Source organism: Solanum stenotomum, chromosome 12 (genome assembly GCF_019186545.1).
Source record: "Solanum stenotomum isolate F172 chromosome 12, ASM1918654v1, whole genome shotgun sequence".
NCBI lineage: Eukaryota > Viridiplantae > Streptophyta > Magnoliopsida > Solanales > Solanaceae > Solanum > Solanum stenotomum.
Genome location: NC_064293.1, coordinates 37,210,061 through 37,228,989, shown reverse-complemented (window position 1 = coordinate 37,228,989; position 18,929 = coordinate 37,210,061). Strand labels below are relative to the sequence as shown.

General features: G+C 31.7%; 2 protein-coding genes and 1 non-coding gene across 3 annotated transcripts; 2 read left to right on the top strand and 1 right to left on the bottom strand.

Moving 5' to 3' along the window:
* Positions 1-2,881: 2,881 nt before the first annotated feature.
* Positions 2,882-2,953, top strand: TRNAD-GUC (transfer RNA aspartic acid (anticodon GUC)). Its single transcript has one exon. It is a non-coding gene; the product is annotated as a tRNA-Asp (tRNA).
* Positions 2,954-3,147: 194 nt separating this feature from the next.
* LOC125848506 (myosin-1-like) lies at positions 3,148-6,030 on the bottom strand. Its single transcript, XM_049528384.1, has 6 exons — positions 5,582-6,030; positions 4,801-4,933; positions 4,452-4,595; positions 4,268-4,368; positions 3,991-4,179; positions 3,148-3,797 (listed from the first exon to the last, which is right to left on the bottom strand). The coding sequence occupies exons 1-6, from the start codon at positions 5,846-5,848 to the stop codon at positions 3,351-3,353; spliced, it is 1,281 nt and encodes a 426-aa protein (XP_049384341.1). The 5' UTR covers positions 5,849-6,030; the 3' UTR covers positions 3,148-3,350.
* A 5,298-nt stretch (positions 6,031-11,328) lies between these two features.
* LOC125848076 (uncharacterized) lies at positions 11,329-17,437 on the top strand. The gene is made up of 7 exons (XM_049527874.1): positions 11,329-11,482; positions 12,120-12,180; positions 13,819-13,937; positions 16,128-16,267; positions 16,523-16,673; positions 16,769-16,928; positions 17,004-17,437. Exons 2-7 carry the CDS (start codon positions 12,168-12,170, stop codon positions 17,093-17,095), a joined length of 675 nt encoding a protein of 224 aa, XP_049383831.1. The 5' UTR covers positions 11,329-11,482; positions 12,120-12,167; the 3' UTR covers positions 17,096-17,437.
* The last annotated feature ends 1,492 nt before the right edge of the window (positions 17,438-18,929 follow it).

Sequence of the window (18,929 nt, the reverse complement as noted above, 5' to 3'; positions counted from 1 at the left end):
AGGATTTTTCTTTAAACTTCAAGCTTTATTAATAGTGATGTATTCATTTTAGAGTTAACATGAACGTTTACTACCATATAAATATATATAATTTATTCAAATTTAAAATTTAAAACTATTTATTTAACGTCAGTTAAAAATTAACTTTTAAATTAATTATTAGCATAGGCTCTTCATCACTAGTATATAATATAATAAGCGGGAATAGAGAGGACCTTGGGGTCGACACGTGTTCCTTTTTCCTTCAAATTTTACCGGTGACGCATAAATTCGGACAAATGAAATAATATATATTATTTGAAAATTTCTTAGAAAGTACTATAAATTACAGTAATTAACAGCTAAAAATATTTCAAAGACAAAAAAAATTAATTGAATCTAAAAAAAAAAATTTAGTACTACACGTGTTCCTTTTTCCTTCTTGCCAAAAAAAAACTTCATTATAATTTTTTTTCGTAATAACAAAAAAATTTATTAAATGTCACTTGCATTTTGCAGTGAACAACAAATAATGCAAAAAAAAAGGGAAAATTGTTGAAAAAAATATAAAAAGGGTTTAGTTGTCCTTTCAATGCTTTTTTACTGTTCACCCCCTGGATTTTTACATCTGACGCGCCTAATTTGAGTGTATTTCACGCATTTTGCCAGGTAGGATCCGAGTGTTTTTTTGTTTAAGTTTTGGATAGTTAAAGTGCCTATTTGTGCATTATGAAAGTTGGAGGTCAAAGTTAAAATTTGAAGCCAAGTTTAGGGGCCAATATATGTATTATGCCTTTAATAAATTATGGAATGTAGGTTCGATTTTCAATTCAATATTTTTACGGTTCATTTTTTTAATTTAAAAATAGATATCAAATATATTGATTTTTAATTACGTTTTGAAGGGTTTGTTTAATATTTGTAGCTTTTAGAGAAATTACATATAAAGTTAACGGATATAGTCTTTTAACTATTCAAAAACTTATCAGTTTTAGTCCCTTAACTATACACTTATTGATTTTAGTCCCTTAACTATAAAGTTATCGATTTTAGTCCTTTAAGTATTCAAAAACTTACCAGGTTTGGTCTTTTTCCATTTTTTAAATATAAATAGCTTAGGTTTATATTAACGGAATTCATGCCTCGAAAAATTAAATTCTTTAGCAATTTTTTCTGTTGTTTGTCTCTCTCTGCTACTTTTTCTTCAAATTAACCTTATGCGAAGAACCTTAACCTTAACGATTTTAAAATAAAATTCACTAAGAAAGAAAATATAAGTCAAAAGAAAAAAATTATTCCCCGTTAAATCCAAAGTTTGTACTTCAACGACTTCATTGAACGAAATTTGTTTAATTTTTAAGAAATTGAAATTTATAAAATGGTAGATTTGTAATTTTTTTTAAATTGATCAGTTTTATTATTCTATTCATTTTATTTTACGTAAAGAATTTGAGTAAATTAAATAAAATCCACACTAATTAAAATATTCAAGTGCGACTTCAAGTCATTAACAACAATTATATGCTTAATTTTATCCTCCATTGAATAGAATTACGACTTATATCTTGTTTTCTCATTAATTTTATTTTGAATCGTAGACATTATTGTTCTTTTTATAAGAGTAGTTTGAAGAAAAAGGGCGGGAATAGAGAAACAACTTTTAAAATGGGTTAAAGATTTAATTTCACGAATATTTCCATTAATATAAACCTAAGCTATTTGTATTAAAGAAATGGACAAAGACCAAATCTGATAAGTTTTTGAATACTTAAAGGACTAAAATCGGTAACTTTATAGTTAAGGGACTAAAACCGGTAAGTGTATAGTTAAGGGACCAAAATTGATAAGTTTTTGAATAGTTGAAAAACTATATATGTTAAGTGTATAATTAAGGGACCCTTTTAGACCTAATCCTATAGTTAAAGGACTATTTATGTCATTTTCTCATAATACATACATATGAAAATATATAAAAGTTTTTGAAACCTTCTTAAATTTTGAAATAATTTTAGAAACCTCCCTCGAGACTTACCTCAATAGCATATATCCCTCTTGTAATATGAAAATATTATATTTACCACTATTGTTTTCATTTGGTTGTTACAAATTTAATTTAGATGATATATATTTTTTAGCAATTACATTACCTAAAATTAGTTTTGTTACAAGCAAATTAAAATAAGGGTGATGAATATAATCTGTCAAATAACTAGGGATATTGTATTATTGAGACAAAACTAAAGGAAATTTTCCAAAACTATCTCTTAAATATTTACTCCACGCTTATTAGACAAGGATAATTTTGAAATAAATAACTATTTTCTTAATATTTTTATAATTCAAAATAAATTAAAACGGCTAGAACATTATACTTAAAAGGGAATGGAGGGAGTATCAAGTTTTTTTAAGAAAATAATACGAATTTTATCTATACCTTAATTAAATACAAAATAAAATTGATCCTAAAAATTTGATTGTTGAATTTCTTTTATATTTTTGGAATATTGGAAGTACTCACATGTCATGAAGTAAGACTAACTACATCCAATTAAATTATTTTCGGGAAAATCATTTCTGCATGCGCCTTTTTTAATTTCTAAAATAAACTAGCAAAGAAAATCAAAGTAACCAACAAAAATTAAGACTATGTAAGTATTGATATGAAACAATTACTTTCAAAGTTTCGGGTTCGAGTCCTAGGGTATTGAAAAAATTTCGATAGGGAGTGTTTCTCTCCTAGTGATGCTTTAAGTGGCGCGAATTTGAAATAGTCAGGCTCTAATGCAGCTACCGGACCGGTGGGAAACCCCCCCCCCCCCCCAAAAAAAAGGAAATAATTACTTTCAATGAAGAAGAATAAAAATAATATAAATTTAATTGTGTTAGCTTCCTTAACATCTAAGTCGTTGTAGTATAGTGGTAAGTATTCCCGCCTGTCACGCGGGTGACCCGGGTTCGATCCCCGGCAACGGCGATTTTTTTTAAAAAGATGTTTAAATTATAATTTCACAAAGGGTAATAGTGGAAAATATGATTTAAACTATTTAAATATTTTTTTAATAGGTGTACCATTGCCTTACAAATTCAGTTAATATGGAATAGAGGCAGAAATTCAGTTAATATGGAACAGAGGCGGGGCGGAAGTTCCTAGTCTTTTCGATTTTCCTCAACATATTCTCTTATATTTCTTCAATGGTTGTATGACATTGACAGTTTATATGCTTGTTCTGTACATGTAAATATGAAGTATGAAGAATAAATGATAATGAGAGGCTACGTTGATCGGACTCTCCAAATATGTTGTTGCACCCGTGTCAAATCCTCTGAAAATGTCCTCCAATTGGAGGATCTAACATAAGACATTAACTTTTTCATCTCCCACACCATATCTTTGAACCCTTCCCCCTTTCAGAGTGTCCTAGTTGCTTCATTGTTGCTTTGGCCTCGCGCAATTTATTCTTGTAATCCTTCTTCCATGCTTCAAATCTAATCTTCAGCTTCTGGAGCTCATCGTTAGGCCTGAGGGCGGAACCCTCCTCCCCTGAATTACATTGATCGTGGACGACAAAATTTTGATAGTGATTGACCATGTCCATCACATGGTGGTTAACACACTTGTTATTGGGATTTGATCTCCCACTTGGTTGTGGTTGTGTATCATGTACCTCATCAGGATGATTCAATGCACTTGTTCGAAGAGATGTAGTTCTTGGGAATCTGTTATGCACATTTTCATCTTGATCTTGAAGTATCAGTAGTCTGAGTTTTCCCTTAGTCTTTTCGTCCCCGTGTTTTTCCCTTTCTGCAGCCAGACTTATCTGCAAGATACACAAATGTCTTTTGGTTAAAGCAAATAACACTAAGCAATCTCACTGATGTTATATAAGAATTTATATGTGGGATTTTATCGAAACAAATAAAGTAATCTGCAGAACATTATGAAGTGATATCCATACGAGATGCCACTGAACAACATTTTGTTTTTTTTTAATGAAGACATGGAATGCTCACTTGTATAGACGTTAACTGATCTTGCCACATCTTCTCCATAGCTTTCATTTTTGATTCATACTGATTCCACTTTATCTCATAATGCTGAATATGTAGCCTCAAAGCTGCATTTTCCTCTTTCTTTCTCTCCAGGGCTGCCTCTGTCTTCAAAATATGCCTCTGAAGATCAAGTAGAACTGAACGCGGTACCTGAAGGGAGTTTCATTCAAGCAACCAAAGTGGTTAAGATACGTGTTTTTCAGGACATTGAACCAATTGTCAAAGAAATAAAGCACACCTTAGTTTCTGGTTCCTTATTGTCAAGGTCATTTTTTTCTCTAGATCGTTTTGCATCACCCGAGAGATTGGACTTCTTTCGAGTCAACCAACCTCGAATAACTGCAGAATGCATAGAGAAACGTTGAGGACTATCTTCAAAACTATATATTCAAAATTTTGGATTAAGCATTCTACAATCTTACCAGACTGCAAACATATGGCTGCAGTTCGTTGTCGTTCTGTTCTTTTATGATGATGCTTCTTTATGTGTTTCTGTATAAAGATAATTGCTGCTAACCTCCTAGTGAGACCCTGATAATACTTTCTTTCAATTTCACCACGCACAACTGCAAGAATCGATGACTATGGTTGAGCTCTGATCATCAAAATTGTGAAGGAAAATGCGAAATAACATGCTGAAGTTCTTTTCCCTCGAGGCATATGTTTTTAAGAACTATTAAGTTTGATATGATTGATTTTTCTTTCTGAAGGTTGGACTTAGTATTATAGCATATGAAGTTTTGAGAAAAAAAATAGGATATTGTGAATTACATGATTGTAGAGCTACTGCTCCTGTTTTAAGCTCATGATAGTACTGGCGGGCTTGATAGCCGCGAAAGCATCTTTGAATTTGCAGTACTCTACTTAGTTCAGCTCCATCTCTCTGATCAACCATCAAACAAATCTGTGAAATAAACCACACTTACCATCAAAATTAAGTATAATTTGTAAGCTAACAACAGTTGAAATTATGAGAAATATGACTCTGATTCTGTCTAAATAAGATGCTATGTGAATCTTCCTCTGTACATTCTGTCATCCAATTAATAAATATTTAGGTGCCCTCATTCATTAATCTAGGAACTAACCACATTTGCCAGTTGGTGAAGATAAATTTTGCATCTGGAAAAGCTTTAGTTGTACTACTTCTTCCAAGAGTCATTGTCCTGCTGCTGTAACTTAATGTATAGTAAATTTCATGAACCTAAAAAGTAGAAACCCCTTTGCTACAATTTAACAAAATTAATGCATCCAGAGGTGTGGCCTAACGATCAATGAAGTGAGAATAAACCATCAACAAAGGTTCAAATTCTAGTAAAGAGTCAACAAATTGCAGTACCAGTGTTGATGGGAGGTAGCAGGTATCCAATGATTCAAATTCTGTCAGAAAGTCAAAACTAGCTAGGTTATTTTCTTTTATTCTACCTTAGTTGGCAGAGTAAAGCAGTACGAATGCTGACAGGAGGTAGCAGGTACCCAATGAAGAAAGTATGGAACAGTCGAGGCATGTGCAAGTTAACAAAAATTAATACTTTAATTCATTCCCATTTACCTTATCTGTCATGGCTGCAGAATCCCTCTCTTCTGAAGTACTCCATTGATCAACAAATGCATTTTCTTGAGCCTTAATGTCTTTAAGATTCCTCTTTTCTTTACCAAATGGTGTCAATTTCCTTCTGCCCTTAGGCAACCTAGCCTTAATGACAGGTCTAACAGGCAAAGGTGGTGGCAAATCATTTGTTTCTTCATCTTCTTGCTGAAGTTCCTCTAACATAAGCTCTAATGTACTAAGACTCTTCATCTGATAAGTTGTCACCATCACAGAAGACACAAACAAACAAATATATATTACAAGAACTGAGAGTTTGTCACCTCTTCTTGCTGTTGTTTGGCTTTACTTGAGATGCCAAAATTTTAAGCATGTTTGAAGAATAATAAGAGGTTGCATGTGTAAATTGTCAGAAAGATTTGCTTTTTTCACAGCTTTTGCTTTGTTTGAAAGAAGTACTTGAAGGTTCATGTAGGTCCATTTATATATATATATATATATAAAATCATAGCAGAGGACCATTAAAATAATGGGAATTTTGTAGCAATTCTTGGAAGACAAAATGGATTCTTTAAAAATTGATTGGAGGCCACAAATATGAACTCATTGGGTTGCTGTATGATGAAGAAATGGAAAACAAGAATGGTTGGTATAATTACTTCTTGGGACATCCCCAGAGGCGAATCCAGGATTTCAAGAAAACGGGTGCACCATTGCTTTAGAATTTAGTTTTTTTTTTGAAAAAACGAGTGTTATTAGTTACTAAAAAAAATAGAAGTGAATTGTGGCTAGCTGGGATTGANCAAATATGAACTCATTGGGTTGCTGTATGATGAAGAAAAACAAGAATGGTTGGTATAATTACTTCTTGGGACATCCCAATATAGATTTATAAAGAGCTTATAAATTATATATGTAATTTAGGTGTCTGGACCAGCTTGCACGCACTTCGACTTGTTCTACAACATACAGATCACCTCTCATCAACAATAGGTATCAGGTAACTCTGTTTACTGTATTTGCTGGAAATTAAAGCTATATATGTAAATTATTCAAGATATATTTATAGTCAAATGTTATTACAATGTGGAACTTGTAATCTTGAAATATGACACAAGTTACTTGCTATAACAGGTGAAATGACCTGATGGTGTAAAAAATGTTATAGCGACGATATATATAAATCTAAAAAATTTAATTTTGTGTTTTTCTTTGTGAGAATTCTCTCATAATTTGTCACATTCTAAACAGCTATAACTTAGAAGTACTTCCTTTTTCCTCACTTTAAAGTGACCTAAATTGACTTCAAAGTAATATTTGGCGTAAGTCTCCAAAATTTAGAGAACTATAGTAAGCAATTTACAAATTTTCTTAATTATGTTAGTTCAATCATTTCCTCTCTAAAAATTGGACTAGTCAAAAGCTTAGATTTTCAAAAGAAATCTTTTTATTATTATTTACAGAAAATCTTAGCAAGATCTCAATTGGCTTTAACTGTTCAACGCTTGGACCAAACTTTTATTACTATATGATTAAATTAAACAAGATTTCATTACCTAATCCTATCCAGTGAATTTAGAATTTATTAGATGATTAGATCCAATGCATGGTTAATTAATTAGATGGAATTATTATTGTGATATGAAGAAACTGTTACTACTAAAGTTTTAATTATTTAGGGTTTTCTTGCATGTTACTATATGTCTAATAATAGTTTGAAGAAGAAAGTGGGGGAAATGATTAAGGGTTATGATCAATGTGCCTCGAGCTCCTGAATTTTGTCTATTAAAATTGGACTAATATTATACTTTGGTACTTGGATATTATTCATTTTTAAGCATTGGTTTCATATGATGAGACACAAAAGCCAATTGGTTAAAGAAATTCATGGAAAGATGTACCCCACTAATTTAATATCTCTAAAATTTTGTCATGCCAAAAAGCTGGGATGGTTCAATGTCAATGAATCACAACTTGGGTTGTTGAGAAAATTATTTTAAGTCACAATAATTGACAGTTTAAAATATTTAAAAGATATATGAAAAATTTAGGATAAAAAATAGATTTGTTTGAATCTTGAATTCAAAATGTGTTAGATAAATTAGGACAAAGAAAATACTATTTATATATGATTAAATTTTTTTTTATGTATATAAAGTACATGTTGAAATCGCATCAACTTATTCACATTTTATTTTTTCATAGTTAAACCCTTCCATGAAAATCTCAATTCCATCATCGAACTAGCTTGTGTGTATTTCAGTTCTCTTATCAAAATATAGGGAAAAACGTCTGAAATATATCCGAACTTTGATCGAAATTGCAGTAACGATACCAAACTTTGGAAAGGACCTTTTACTCCCTACATTATTTAATAGTGTATTTTAAAGGTATATATATGCCTATCATCACAAATATTGCATAATTATAAATAATAACGTGTCCACGTGGGCATATATATACCTTTTAAATACACTATTAAATAGTGTAGTGGGTAAAAGATCCTCCATTAAGTGTTGTATCGTAACAATAATTTCGACCAAAATTGAAGTCCCAAAAATATATTAATAAAAAAAGGGATGTACATGAGTTCCTACCCATAAGACTAGTGTTTTTAGTTGGACATTTGTCACTTTGTATTGTAGTAATATGAAAAAAGTTATCATTTGTTAACAGAGTTTCCATTTAAAAATAAATGGAAAAGACAGGTTACATCCATATATAAATGAAGAAAGCAATTTGACCTGTATTAATTAATCTAAGGATTAATTGGTAATTTAAATTTAAACCATCTCCTTTAAACAACTTATATATAACCAATTCATTTAACAATAGATTGTGATATTTTATTATTTCAATTCGATATCCGTATTAGAGTCCAACTAATCTAAATTTGCGTTGTGTAGGGCCTCATGAAAACACTGCCTACCAAAGATTTTTTATACTCGTTCAAACAAAAGTGAAACAAAATGGACCATCCATAGGCCAATCCAATTTCACATGTTGTTAGTTAAGTTGGACCCTGGCCACCCATAAAGTTGAAAAAAACATTAGCCAAATTAAATCCATTGGATGAGTGTGGGTATGACAAATATTATTTTACTCAAAATCAAATAGTTTAAATTCTAACAAAAAATAATTATAGTGATTTGCATATTTAGCAGAGGCCTAGAAATGATGATCTATTCCCCAAGGATTAGAATATTAGGAATTTTGAGATGAAACAATAAAAATATAAAGTGAAGAAGAGAGCAGTTTGGAAATTAAGTTTCATAATTATATTTTATACAAAAAAAAGATTAAAAAAATGCTTTTAGCATATTACAATTTACAAATATCTTAAAATTATTCTTGTAATTCCACCTATTGAATCACATTTTTCCTTAATATTGAATTTATGACTCAAGCCCCTCATATTAATCGAAGTTGAAGTGAAATATGTTCACATTTAAATTAAATATATGGTATTAATTTATTGATCTACTTGTAATTTGACTTGACTCATTAATTAAACCCTCTCCGGACAAAGAGTACAAATATTCGTTTTTGGAGTCGAAGTCAAATTTATACCATATGTTAAATTATTTTTGCAAGTTTTCCTTCTTTAGACATAATTTTAGTTCATGCTTGACTTTGGATATATATATTTAGCTTTGTAGAGGCCAAAAAATATATACTTTTACTTGAAGTTTGAGATGGTCTGTTAAGGATAATTTCTATCATTTTATACTATAGTTATAAATTTGACAAGACTAAACTTCGTACATATTTTTCTAGTGAAATTATGACTTTGACGAGACTTCAGATATACAATGACTTACCAAATTTAACTTCAAACTTTTTTTTTATTGAAGTTGTGGCCTTGATAGGACCTAACTTCAGACACTTCGATAGAAGTTATGACTTTAACTTTCACAAGGCTAAACTTTATATATTTTAGCATGAATCATGACATATATTTGTCCCAAACTTTAAGCGTATATGATTGAAGATGGGTACATTATATATTTGAATTTCTTGTACCATTTCCAAGAAAATGTGCCAAATATATCAACTTGAACCATGCCTTCTAGCTTCTGGACTCCCTTTTAAATTATTAGTGATCGGTTATTCTTTTTAATGATTTTGGATGTAAGATTTTTATGTTAAGATAAAAGTTATAGACGATATTTAGTTTACAAACCTTTTATGATGATGTAATAAATGAAGAGAATGAATGATGTGATTATAGTATTATCAATGTTTTAAAGCTAAAATATGTACATATAGAAGTCGGAGGAGGAGGTTTGTTGGAAACTTGTTAAAAGTGGGATCAATTAAATAATTGTTAACAATGACTATAACTTAAATGACAACGTTTAAATAAGGTGTCTCATGAAAATTTTATTAAATTTATGCTTGTTTATGAGATTTGAAGAACTTCAAATTCAATTTAAATTTAAACTTAAATTTAAATTTCAAATTCATCTTTAATGGTAGAATTTCAATTCCAAGTATGTAATTTTTTATAAAGGAAATTTCAAAAACAATTAAGACTAGAAACATAATCAAGCTTCTCACCTATAATTTGGTTACTGACAATTGGTAACTACATATTATAAGGAGAAGAGAGGCGAGCGAGATCGGGAGAAGGAAGAGGGAGGAGAGATAAAAGATGAGAGAGGATTGAGGAGAGAGGCGAACAAGATCTAGGAGAGAGGAGATAGATATAATTGATTTGTATATTTAATTAATAATTATATCAAGAAAATTGGCATAATTGATTTGTATATATATAAAAAAGCTACTAGAAGGAGGTCAGAGGCGAGCTAGAATGTTGGAGGAAGGAGAGAAGCGAATGAGGTCTCGGAGAAAGAGGAGAGAGAGAGCGCATTAGCCTTTATAAAACAACGGTCGTAAATGATAATTATTTCAAACTATAGTGATGTATAGTAAATACATATGATATGTTTTCCTTATTACTATCTTTGTCTTATATTAGTTGATCATTTTCTTTTTTAACATGCATATTAAGAAATCATAAATAAAAAGATAATTTTACTAATTCACCCCTTAAAAAACTTTTTTAGGAATTTTACAAACAAATGTGCACACTGCTAAGAGAATTAATCATTAGGATAATATAAAAAATTTTAATTAATGTTTTCTTGATTTAATAAAGTGGACAACTAATATGAAATAAATATTTTTAATAAGATAATCAACTACTCCCTCTGTTTAATTTTATTTGTCACAGTTTGACTTGACACAATCATTAAGAAAATACTCCCTACATTTCAAATTAATTGAATTGTTGAAACATTTTACATTTTTCAAATTAACTTAATTGTTCAATTTTCTAGATTACTTAATGTTCTTCCAATTTTACCTTCATTAATTAGTATTGGAATTATTTATTAATTAATGTTTAGTTATTTTAATAATAATTTTGACAATAATTAATAAGGGTAAAAATAGAAAGTTATACCTAATTTATGTCTTAATCTTTTTTTCTTAAAGGGTGCGAAACACCTCAATAATTCAATTAATTTGAAATGGAGCGAGTAATTAATGATATAACTATTTTACTAAACCTGTTAAATGATGTCATTCTGACATTAAAACATAGAATTTTTTTTTTAATCTTTTCTTGATATGTCAAGTAAAAATAAAAATCTATTTTAGGAAAAAATGACAAGTAAAACGAAGGGAGTAATTAGTTTTTCCTTTTTTATATTCTACTTACTATAAAAGTAAAGGCATCTTGACTGTTTGATTTTCTTTCTCCATCTTGGACTGCTTGAGCCAAGGGTATTTTGGTCATCGGAAACGCTGTTTCACATTCTGCTATTGCTTAATACGGTGCTTAACCATTTTACATCGCCTTCATCAGATTTGTTCACCTCTGGTTATCTCTCTTCCCATGTAAGTATCTCCTTCTTCATCTATTGCGTTTACTCGGTTCTTGCTCTGTTTTTGGTTTATTCGCTCAATCTTGTTTCTTGGTTCAATTTATTGCTTTTCTCTGCGATTTGGCGTCTTCGGATGTATATGTGTGTGTGTGTGTGTGTGTGTGTTCGTAGTTGAGTCTCACGCGTCATATAATATATCCTTATGTCTTTGAACTGAATTTAGGGCTTTCGGATTTGTAATTTTTGAGAACTGCTTTAAGTGGCGGTTTTAGGGTTCAGCCGCACTTCCCTACCTGACATACAATGTCCGACCGACTCGAACACTGATGTTAATTGAAACTTTTTTCTTCCATTGTTTTATGGTTTTTGACAAGTCTATATGAGTGGGTATTGATATAATTTTGGGAGCGAGGTGATGTTCTTGATTAATATTGGAGTTCCATTGACATTGTGTTATGGTTTTTGACAAGTCTGTTTGTGTGGGTATTAATAGAATCTTGGGAGTGAGGCGATGTTCTTGATTAATCTTGGAGTTCTATTTGCATAATTGAATGATTTGATTTTCCTGTATATTAGTGATTTGATTAAAGAGGTTTCTGTTGCTGATAATTTGGTTTCTCTGGAAAAGAACTGAGTTTTTTCTACTGCAGATACTCGAACTTAACAAGTTTTTGTGGACGGAAGAGAATCAACTAGAGATGGAGGATTGGGGTAATGTTGATATTTCTAACTGTTTTTGTAGCTACCTTCCTAAGAAAAACTAATTCAATTACTTCTGATGCTAATACATCTTGCTTTATTTAGGAATCAATTCATTGCTCTTCCTACTTAATTGGAAAGCATTAAAACATGATTGTTTGTGTGTTCCTTTACTGTTTAATGATAGAGTATCATTTATGTGTAACTTTTATATTGGAGTAAAGTCCCTTGCTGAGTACTTAGTGCAAGACTGGTATGAATTTTCCTTGTCTTGTATGTTCCTCAACATTGGTATTGTTCAACTACCGTCCTGAAGGCTGTGGTCTGATAGACAAAGTTCTGTGCCATAAATCTTATTTGAAGATGTAAAATATATTTAGTGTTGTAGCTTCTCTTTTGCCAAATTCACGAAAGATACAATCACCGTGTTCTTTTATGATCCTTATCTATTCAAAAGAAGTTTTGAGATGTAGCATAGCAATCATGATCCTGTAGGATGCCAGGGGTTTGAGGTGTGCAATATAAATAATGTTTCCATTCTTTGGGGACATGTCTTGTATGAATGCAGGACAACATTAACACAAAACAGTCCTTGTTCCATATTTTGTACTTTGATGCCCACAGTTCATTTTTTTTTGGATGAAGTAAGATGTTTCATTAATAGGTATCAAGAAGATGCAAAAGGTACAAAAGAGAGATTGCATCCAAAGAAACTATACTAGATTTAGGGAGCTATCGAAGTCCAAAACAGATCAGTGCTATTTGCAGGGGTTAGGTGCTCCAACTAATTAACCAGACATCTAGCTTTTGAAGAGTGGACGGAGTTGAGATTCCATCAAAACATATATAGTTTCTAACTGTCTAAGTACACCAAAAAATACTCACAAGGATCATAATCCGGATCTCCTATGACTTTATAACTTCGTAAACTCCAAGATTCATAGACTTCTGTGACTCTCTGTGGGTATGACCCTATTGACTTCAAAAATAGAGTAGAATGCATTCCTTAAGTCAGCAACAATTTTGTTTTTGCCTCATTTATGCTTTGTCATCACTCACACCACACCAAGGGTTTGTGTGTGGCAGAAAGGAAAAGGAATAAACAATAATCTAAGAATTCATCTCACTAATCAATGGTAAGCTGCTTATGCTATCTCTATTGTGGTAAGGGTTTAATAATACTTGCTTCTGGATTGTCCAAGTGCTGAGCCTACTCACTTGAACTCACTGGTCCATTTTTTTTTTTTGGGTAACTGATACAATCTTTTAGCATAGCATTTACAAGAAGCAACTACCATTGTAAGTGGTCGAATATTTGCAGTAATTGGAATAAAACCATAAATGTTGGGTCCCTATTTCTGGAGATTTTGCTTGTTAAAACCAGTTTATTTTTGGGTTTGAATCATTTGTCTTTTTGAAAACACTTGGATTCCCTCTCCATTGGGCATTGACATGGTTTATTGTGCATGCAGAAAAAGGGATGTAACTATCCTCAACCTAATACCTCTTCAGTTGAAGTCTTTTATACTACCATAACCTTATTCACATAATTGCTTAAGTTTTTGTTATTTGATAGCGAATTCTGAGTTTCATTTCACTTGACAAATATTTTAGTTTTAACCCCATCAATATATGCATGTTTTATTTCAGAGGATGTACCAGTTCCAGATCTACTTAAGAAGGATCAGCCAACGAGTAAATGGGATGATGAAGATGCAGAGGACAATGATGTAAAAGAATCTTGGGAAGATGAAGAGGAGCCTGCTCCGGTATAGTAGACAACTTATTGGTTTCCTGTGTCTGTTTCGTGAACACTCTTTTACCATTCATCAATTCCCCCACTCCCCACAAAAAAATTATCTTAGTTAAACTATCTTGTTCTGATAATAACGTTAGTTGCCTCATACCTGCTAGTGTTGTTCATCAGTGTCTTGAAAAGTGGAAATTATTCTTTTGCATTGAGAATATTTACTTGGAGCGACTTATCCAAGAATTATCTAAGGGATTTTTATGTCGTTGCATCAACGGATTTTATTTCTGTGTTTTTGCTTTATAGAATTAATATGTCTTAGCACATCTGCATTAGTAGGTTTGACAGATATTTTAATCGGCTGGTGAAGTGTTTAAACCTGATTAGATATTTGGCATGTTCTTTATAAAAAAAGAAGAAGACATTTGGTCATGTTTTCCATACCAACCTGGAAGTGTAATCTAATATTTCGATCTCTTTGGATCCAGTTGATTTTCTGTTATACATCAGATGCTTCTCATTCTTGGTGAATTCCATGTGTTTGAGTAGGTTGTTTTGCACATTATTATTTAGTTATCATACGACTAATAGATGAATAAAGGTATGTAGAATGGGATGATACACAACACAATAACCATGGATCTTGTCATGTGAATATACCATTCTGTGGAGTCAAGCAAAACACTCGTATATCCAATCATCTAATCATAAAACACAGATTTATATGCCTCCATATCTTGTCATTGTTTGCTGTGTGTGCAGAAAACCTATGGGATGTGACTTGTGTTAGTGTTTGCATATGAGTTCATAGACTAGGAATCCTCACTTCGTGTCTAATACTGAGAACAATGAAATAGGCCTGATCAAGATAATTATGCGGTTATCATCATTTAATGTAGTAGAAAAGAATGACTCGTAGTAAAAAGCTGTTTTTAGTTTTTCTTTTGTTAAGTTATATAAGCTGACTATGTGCTCTACTAGTTTGCTAATATGAAGCGAGTGGAGTTGAGGTAAGACTAGTCAGGATTCTGGTGCCAAGTGCAAACAATTTAGATATCTAGGTTCGTCTTTTCAAGAGAATGGAATGATGGATGAATGAATATATTACTCAGAGAGATGTACGGTAATATTTTTGAGAAGGTAACATTTGTGTATATTGACAAGGAAAGTACATAGGTCATAAAAGATTAGATAAGATTAGAACTGACAATATTCACCGGAAGGTGCAAGTAGCACGTAATGAGGATATAAGGAGTGAATGCTGCTTTAGATGGTTTGATCAGGTCCTTTGTCAATCAAATGTATTGTTGGGGAAACTATGATGAGCTAAAGGTTTTAAAAGGGGCATTGGGGGGTCGGGGGTGGATGGGATCACATGAAAGGTAGTTGTCTTGAAAGGCCTACAATGGCTTGAATCGATGTAGGCTCAGCTATATATAGGGCACAATGGAAGGAAACAGTAATGTAGGAGATATCTACTAGCTGAAAATAGGTTTTAGTCTTGTTAGTAAATTGTTTTTGACCTATTGCTTCTCCAGGAGTATTTTGAACTTGTAATAGATTTATATGGCAGTAAAAACTTGAGAAACTTTTATTATAATTTGTTTATTTACTACTGCTGCTATTTATTTGCATATTTACATTTTTAATTTATTCTTCACTTTTATTTTTATTTGGCATGATGATGACATAAAAAGGCAAATATGATGAATGGAGATTCATATAGTAGTGTTGTAGAAAGGCTCTTTTAGCTTTTAATCACAAGACTTAGATTTCTTAAAAGTCATTTCCGCGAGGTAATTATAAGATGCTCATATTATTCGTCCATTTTAAATTTACTTCTAACAATGCTAAATTAAAGGTTTTCCTTGCATGATTGGATAGTTATTGATCCATGGGGAGAATTGAAAAGAACGTTATCGAATGACCTCGTAATTTGTTTCATCAGCTATTTATAGAACCAATGCCTAACAGTAGGGTGATTGTCTTCTGTGGAGTACTATTTTGTAAGATAACTTTAATTATTATCCTTCATGTCTTCTGTAAGATTTTATTCGTTTCACACCTATATTTTTCTATTCAATGTGCTCTTGCGTCATGCTGCCTGCTCTGTGATTCTCATGTTCTGGTGATATGTCCCCTATGTCAAGTACCTACTCTGCATCCTACTTCTTGGTCTAATCAACTCAAGGTGTGGTGGATTAATCAGGCACCTATACCAGAACCTCCTGCTGAGAAGGTCCCCAAGAAGTCTGCTGCAAAGGCTGGTGAAAAGAAAGGCAAGGAAGTCGAAGTTCATACCAATGAGGAGCCTCTAGATCCAGTAGCAGAAAAACTTCGCCAGCAAAGGTTAGGAACTTACATGCCTCATATGGTGTTTTGATTGAGAAATAGAGGATTAGTAGTTTAGAACTTTAGATGTTTAAGAAGCTGGTGTCACGCCAAGTCATCGGTTATAGTTAATAAGTTGAATTATGAATGTGGTTGGGAATTATGTGATGTTTTCCCTGTGTAATTTGTTTGTTTTCCCGATGAACTAGATAATACAATGTGGCTATTGACATCAGGAGATATTCAGAATTCTTATCACATTTCTATTTACAGGCTTGTAGAAGAAGCTGATTATAAGTCCACAGCTGAATTGTTTGCCAAGAAAGGTGGTGATGACAAGACCCTTGAAAATTTTATCCCAAAAAGCGAGAGTGATTTCTTGGAATATGCTGAGTTGATCTCTCATAAGCTGCGACCATATGAGGTTTGGCAAATTTAATCTTTTCAGTCTTTTCTAATTTCTTAATTATCGGGGCTTAACTTGACTGGGCATTAAATGCTTGTCTGCTGTTTTTTTAGAAAAGCTACCACTACATTGGGTTGCTCAAGGCTGTTATGAGATTGTCGATGACCTCGTTGAAAGGGCAAGATGCTAAAGACATTGGTTCTTCTATTACTGCATTTGCAAATGAGAAGATTAAAGCAGAAAAGGAAGCCACTGCGAGTAAAAAGAAGACAGGTACTGCTGTGCTTACTTTCTTTCTATGATAATTGTGTCATCTATTGGTAGGGTTTGTGACTTTTTTCCTTACAGGTGCAAAGAAGAAGCAGCTACATGTTGATAAGGCGGACGATGATGCAGTGGTAAATGCATATGATGGTTATGATGATTATGATTTCATGTGAAGAGGGGGAAACTTAGCAGAGACAGGAATGTTAGGCCGGTTTTTTCACCTTTCTAGCTACATCAGTCTGGAGATCTTTTGAATCTACAAGTGACAACTATGAGGAAGATCTTGGGGCCCTGTTACCTCCCTATTCTGGAGTCTTATTGAGTGTGTCATATCTTTTTCTTTTTTCTTTTGGGTCAAATAAGAAAGTATCCTTTGTTTTGTTTACATTTTGCGGTCAGTTACTGGTTGGAGATCCGTCGGTAAATGATTTGTCGGTTGATCTGCGTTCTCCTTGTATGATTCAGATCTCAGATTTTGGACCTATAGATTTCATGTAACTGTCTTATTCAAAACTTCATGCTTTCTTCTTGATGCTGACCATTTGCCAATGTGTACAGTTAATTGTTAAAATTGTTGCGGAATTCAAATTCACTGAGACTTGAGATTGGATGCAACTTTTGTTCGAATAGGCAATATGTAATTCTACTTGGATTGCCAAATTCAGCCTTTGCGTGAGGGCATGAACCTCAGGCAATTCTTATCCATCTCAGTACTTGAGATTGAGCACGAACTTTTGTTTCTTGAGAACTTTACCTCATTAGCTTATGTCAACACTTCCAAAAAAATTAACTCTATTTTAGAGGTTCGATGCAAGTCGTTATAATTACAAATAACAAATAAGTAGGCATTATGAATTGAAGTTGCGATAGTTTGTTTTTCTTCAGATTTGGCTTTCCAGGAGTGGTCATGATTTTTTTTTCCAGAAAATATTACTCCCTCTGTCCCATATTATAAGTCACCCCTTTCTAAAAATAGTTGAACCACAATATATGTCATTTTATAAAATTTATGCATAAATTACCATATTTTGCCCATAATTGATTAATTAATTAATCTTGAAAATGTATTTACTTTGACTAACCTAGGAAATCTACAAGTAATTAATTTCATTGGGAGAGTACTTCATTCATTAATTTACTACTTTCTTTATTCACTACTTATTCTATAAAATCTAATTTTGAAAAAAAATATCAACAAACAAATTAAAAAAAAATCAAAAATAATCTTGAAAGTTGAAACTTCAACAAATTTTATCAAGGAAGATGACATTTCAAAAAGTTCAAAGGATGTAAAAATAGAAGACTCAACCAAAACATGTGAAGACCAAATTGAGAAAAATCAAGATCCAAATAAAGGAGTTATGCATCATTTAAATAAAAAAACAAATGATTTGTCGAACTAGAACTAAAATTCATTTGTCGTCTAATTTAAAATTTAGATCAATTTAAAGTAATGGAATTTAAATATTTTGTGATGTTGTCATGTTTGCTTTAAGAATTTATATATAAAAATATAAAAAAACATTTTACACAAAATATATAGGAAAATTGAGGTGGGAAAAACTTGATTTTAATTTTTTTTGGATCAATTGGTGAAAAAATTTGTCTCTAAAAAGTAAAATTTAAATAGTCATCCAAATGCATTTATATTTTTAAAATCTAACATTTCATCATTTATTACAAAGTTGTCATAAACAAACATTAAATAAGGGCATAAGGGTAAAATAACCTTATTTCTTAATGTAAGTGCAAATGGAAAATGTGACTTATAATGTGAGACGGAGGGAGTATATATATTTTTTGGTCGTATTGGAGCTCCAATTAAATTCGAATGGCTCATTGTACGCCCATTTTCTCCATATCTAGAGCTCAAACAGGAGACGTCTTGATAAGGGTGAAGTAATTTTACCATTGCACCGTTATAATGCCGGCTTTGAAAAACACCTACAATATAAAGAAAATCATGTTGTTTTTCTTTAGAAAGAAAATTTTCTTTTAATCATGAGC

Excerpts from the sequence above, each read along its gene's own strand:
- LOC125848506 (XM_049528384.1), bottom strand. The coding sequence starts at position 5,848 with ATGGTGACAACTTATCAGATGAAGAGTCTTAGTACATTAGAGCTTATG. Across the intron at positions 4,180-4,267 it reads ATAAGGAACCAGAAACTAAG|GTACCGCGTTCAGTTCTACT; the intron begins GTGTGCTTTATT and ends AACTCCCTTCAG. Across the intron at positions 3,798-3,990 it reads ATCAGTTAACGTCTATACAA|ATAAGTCTGGCTGCAGAAAG; the intron begins GTGAGCATTCCA and ends TGTATCTTGCAG.
- LOC125848076 (XM_049527874.1), top strand. Across the intron at positions 13,938-16,127 it reads ATGAAGAGGAGCCTGCTCCG|GCACCTATACCAGAACCTCC; the intron begins GTATAGTAGACA and ends TGGATTAATCAG. Across the intron at positions 16,268-16,522 it reads GAAAAACTTCGCCAGCAAAG|GCTTGTAGAAGAAGCTGATT; the intron begins GTTAGGAACTTA and ends TTCTATTTACAG.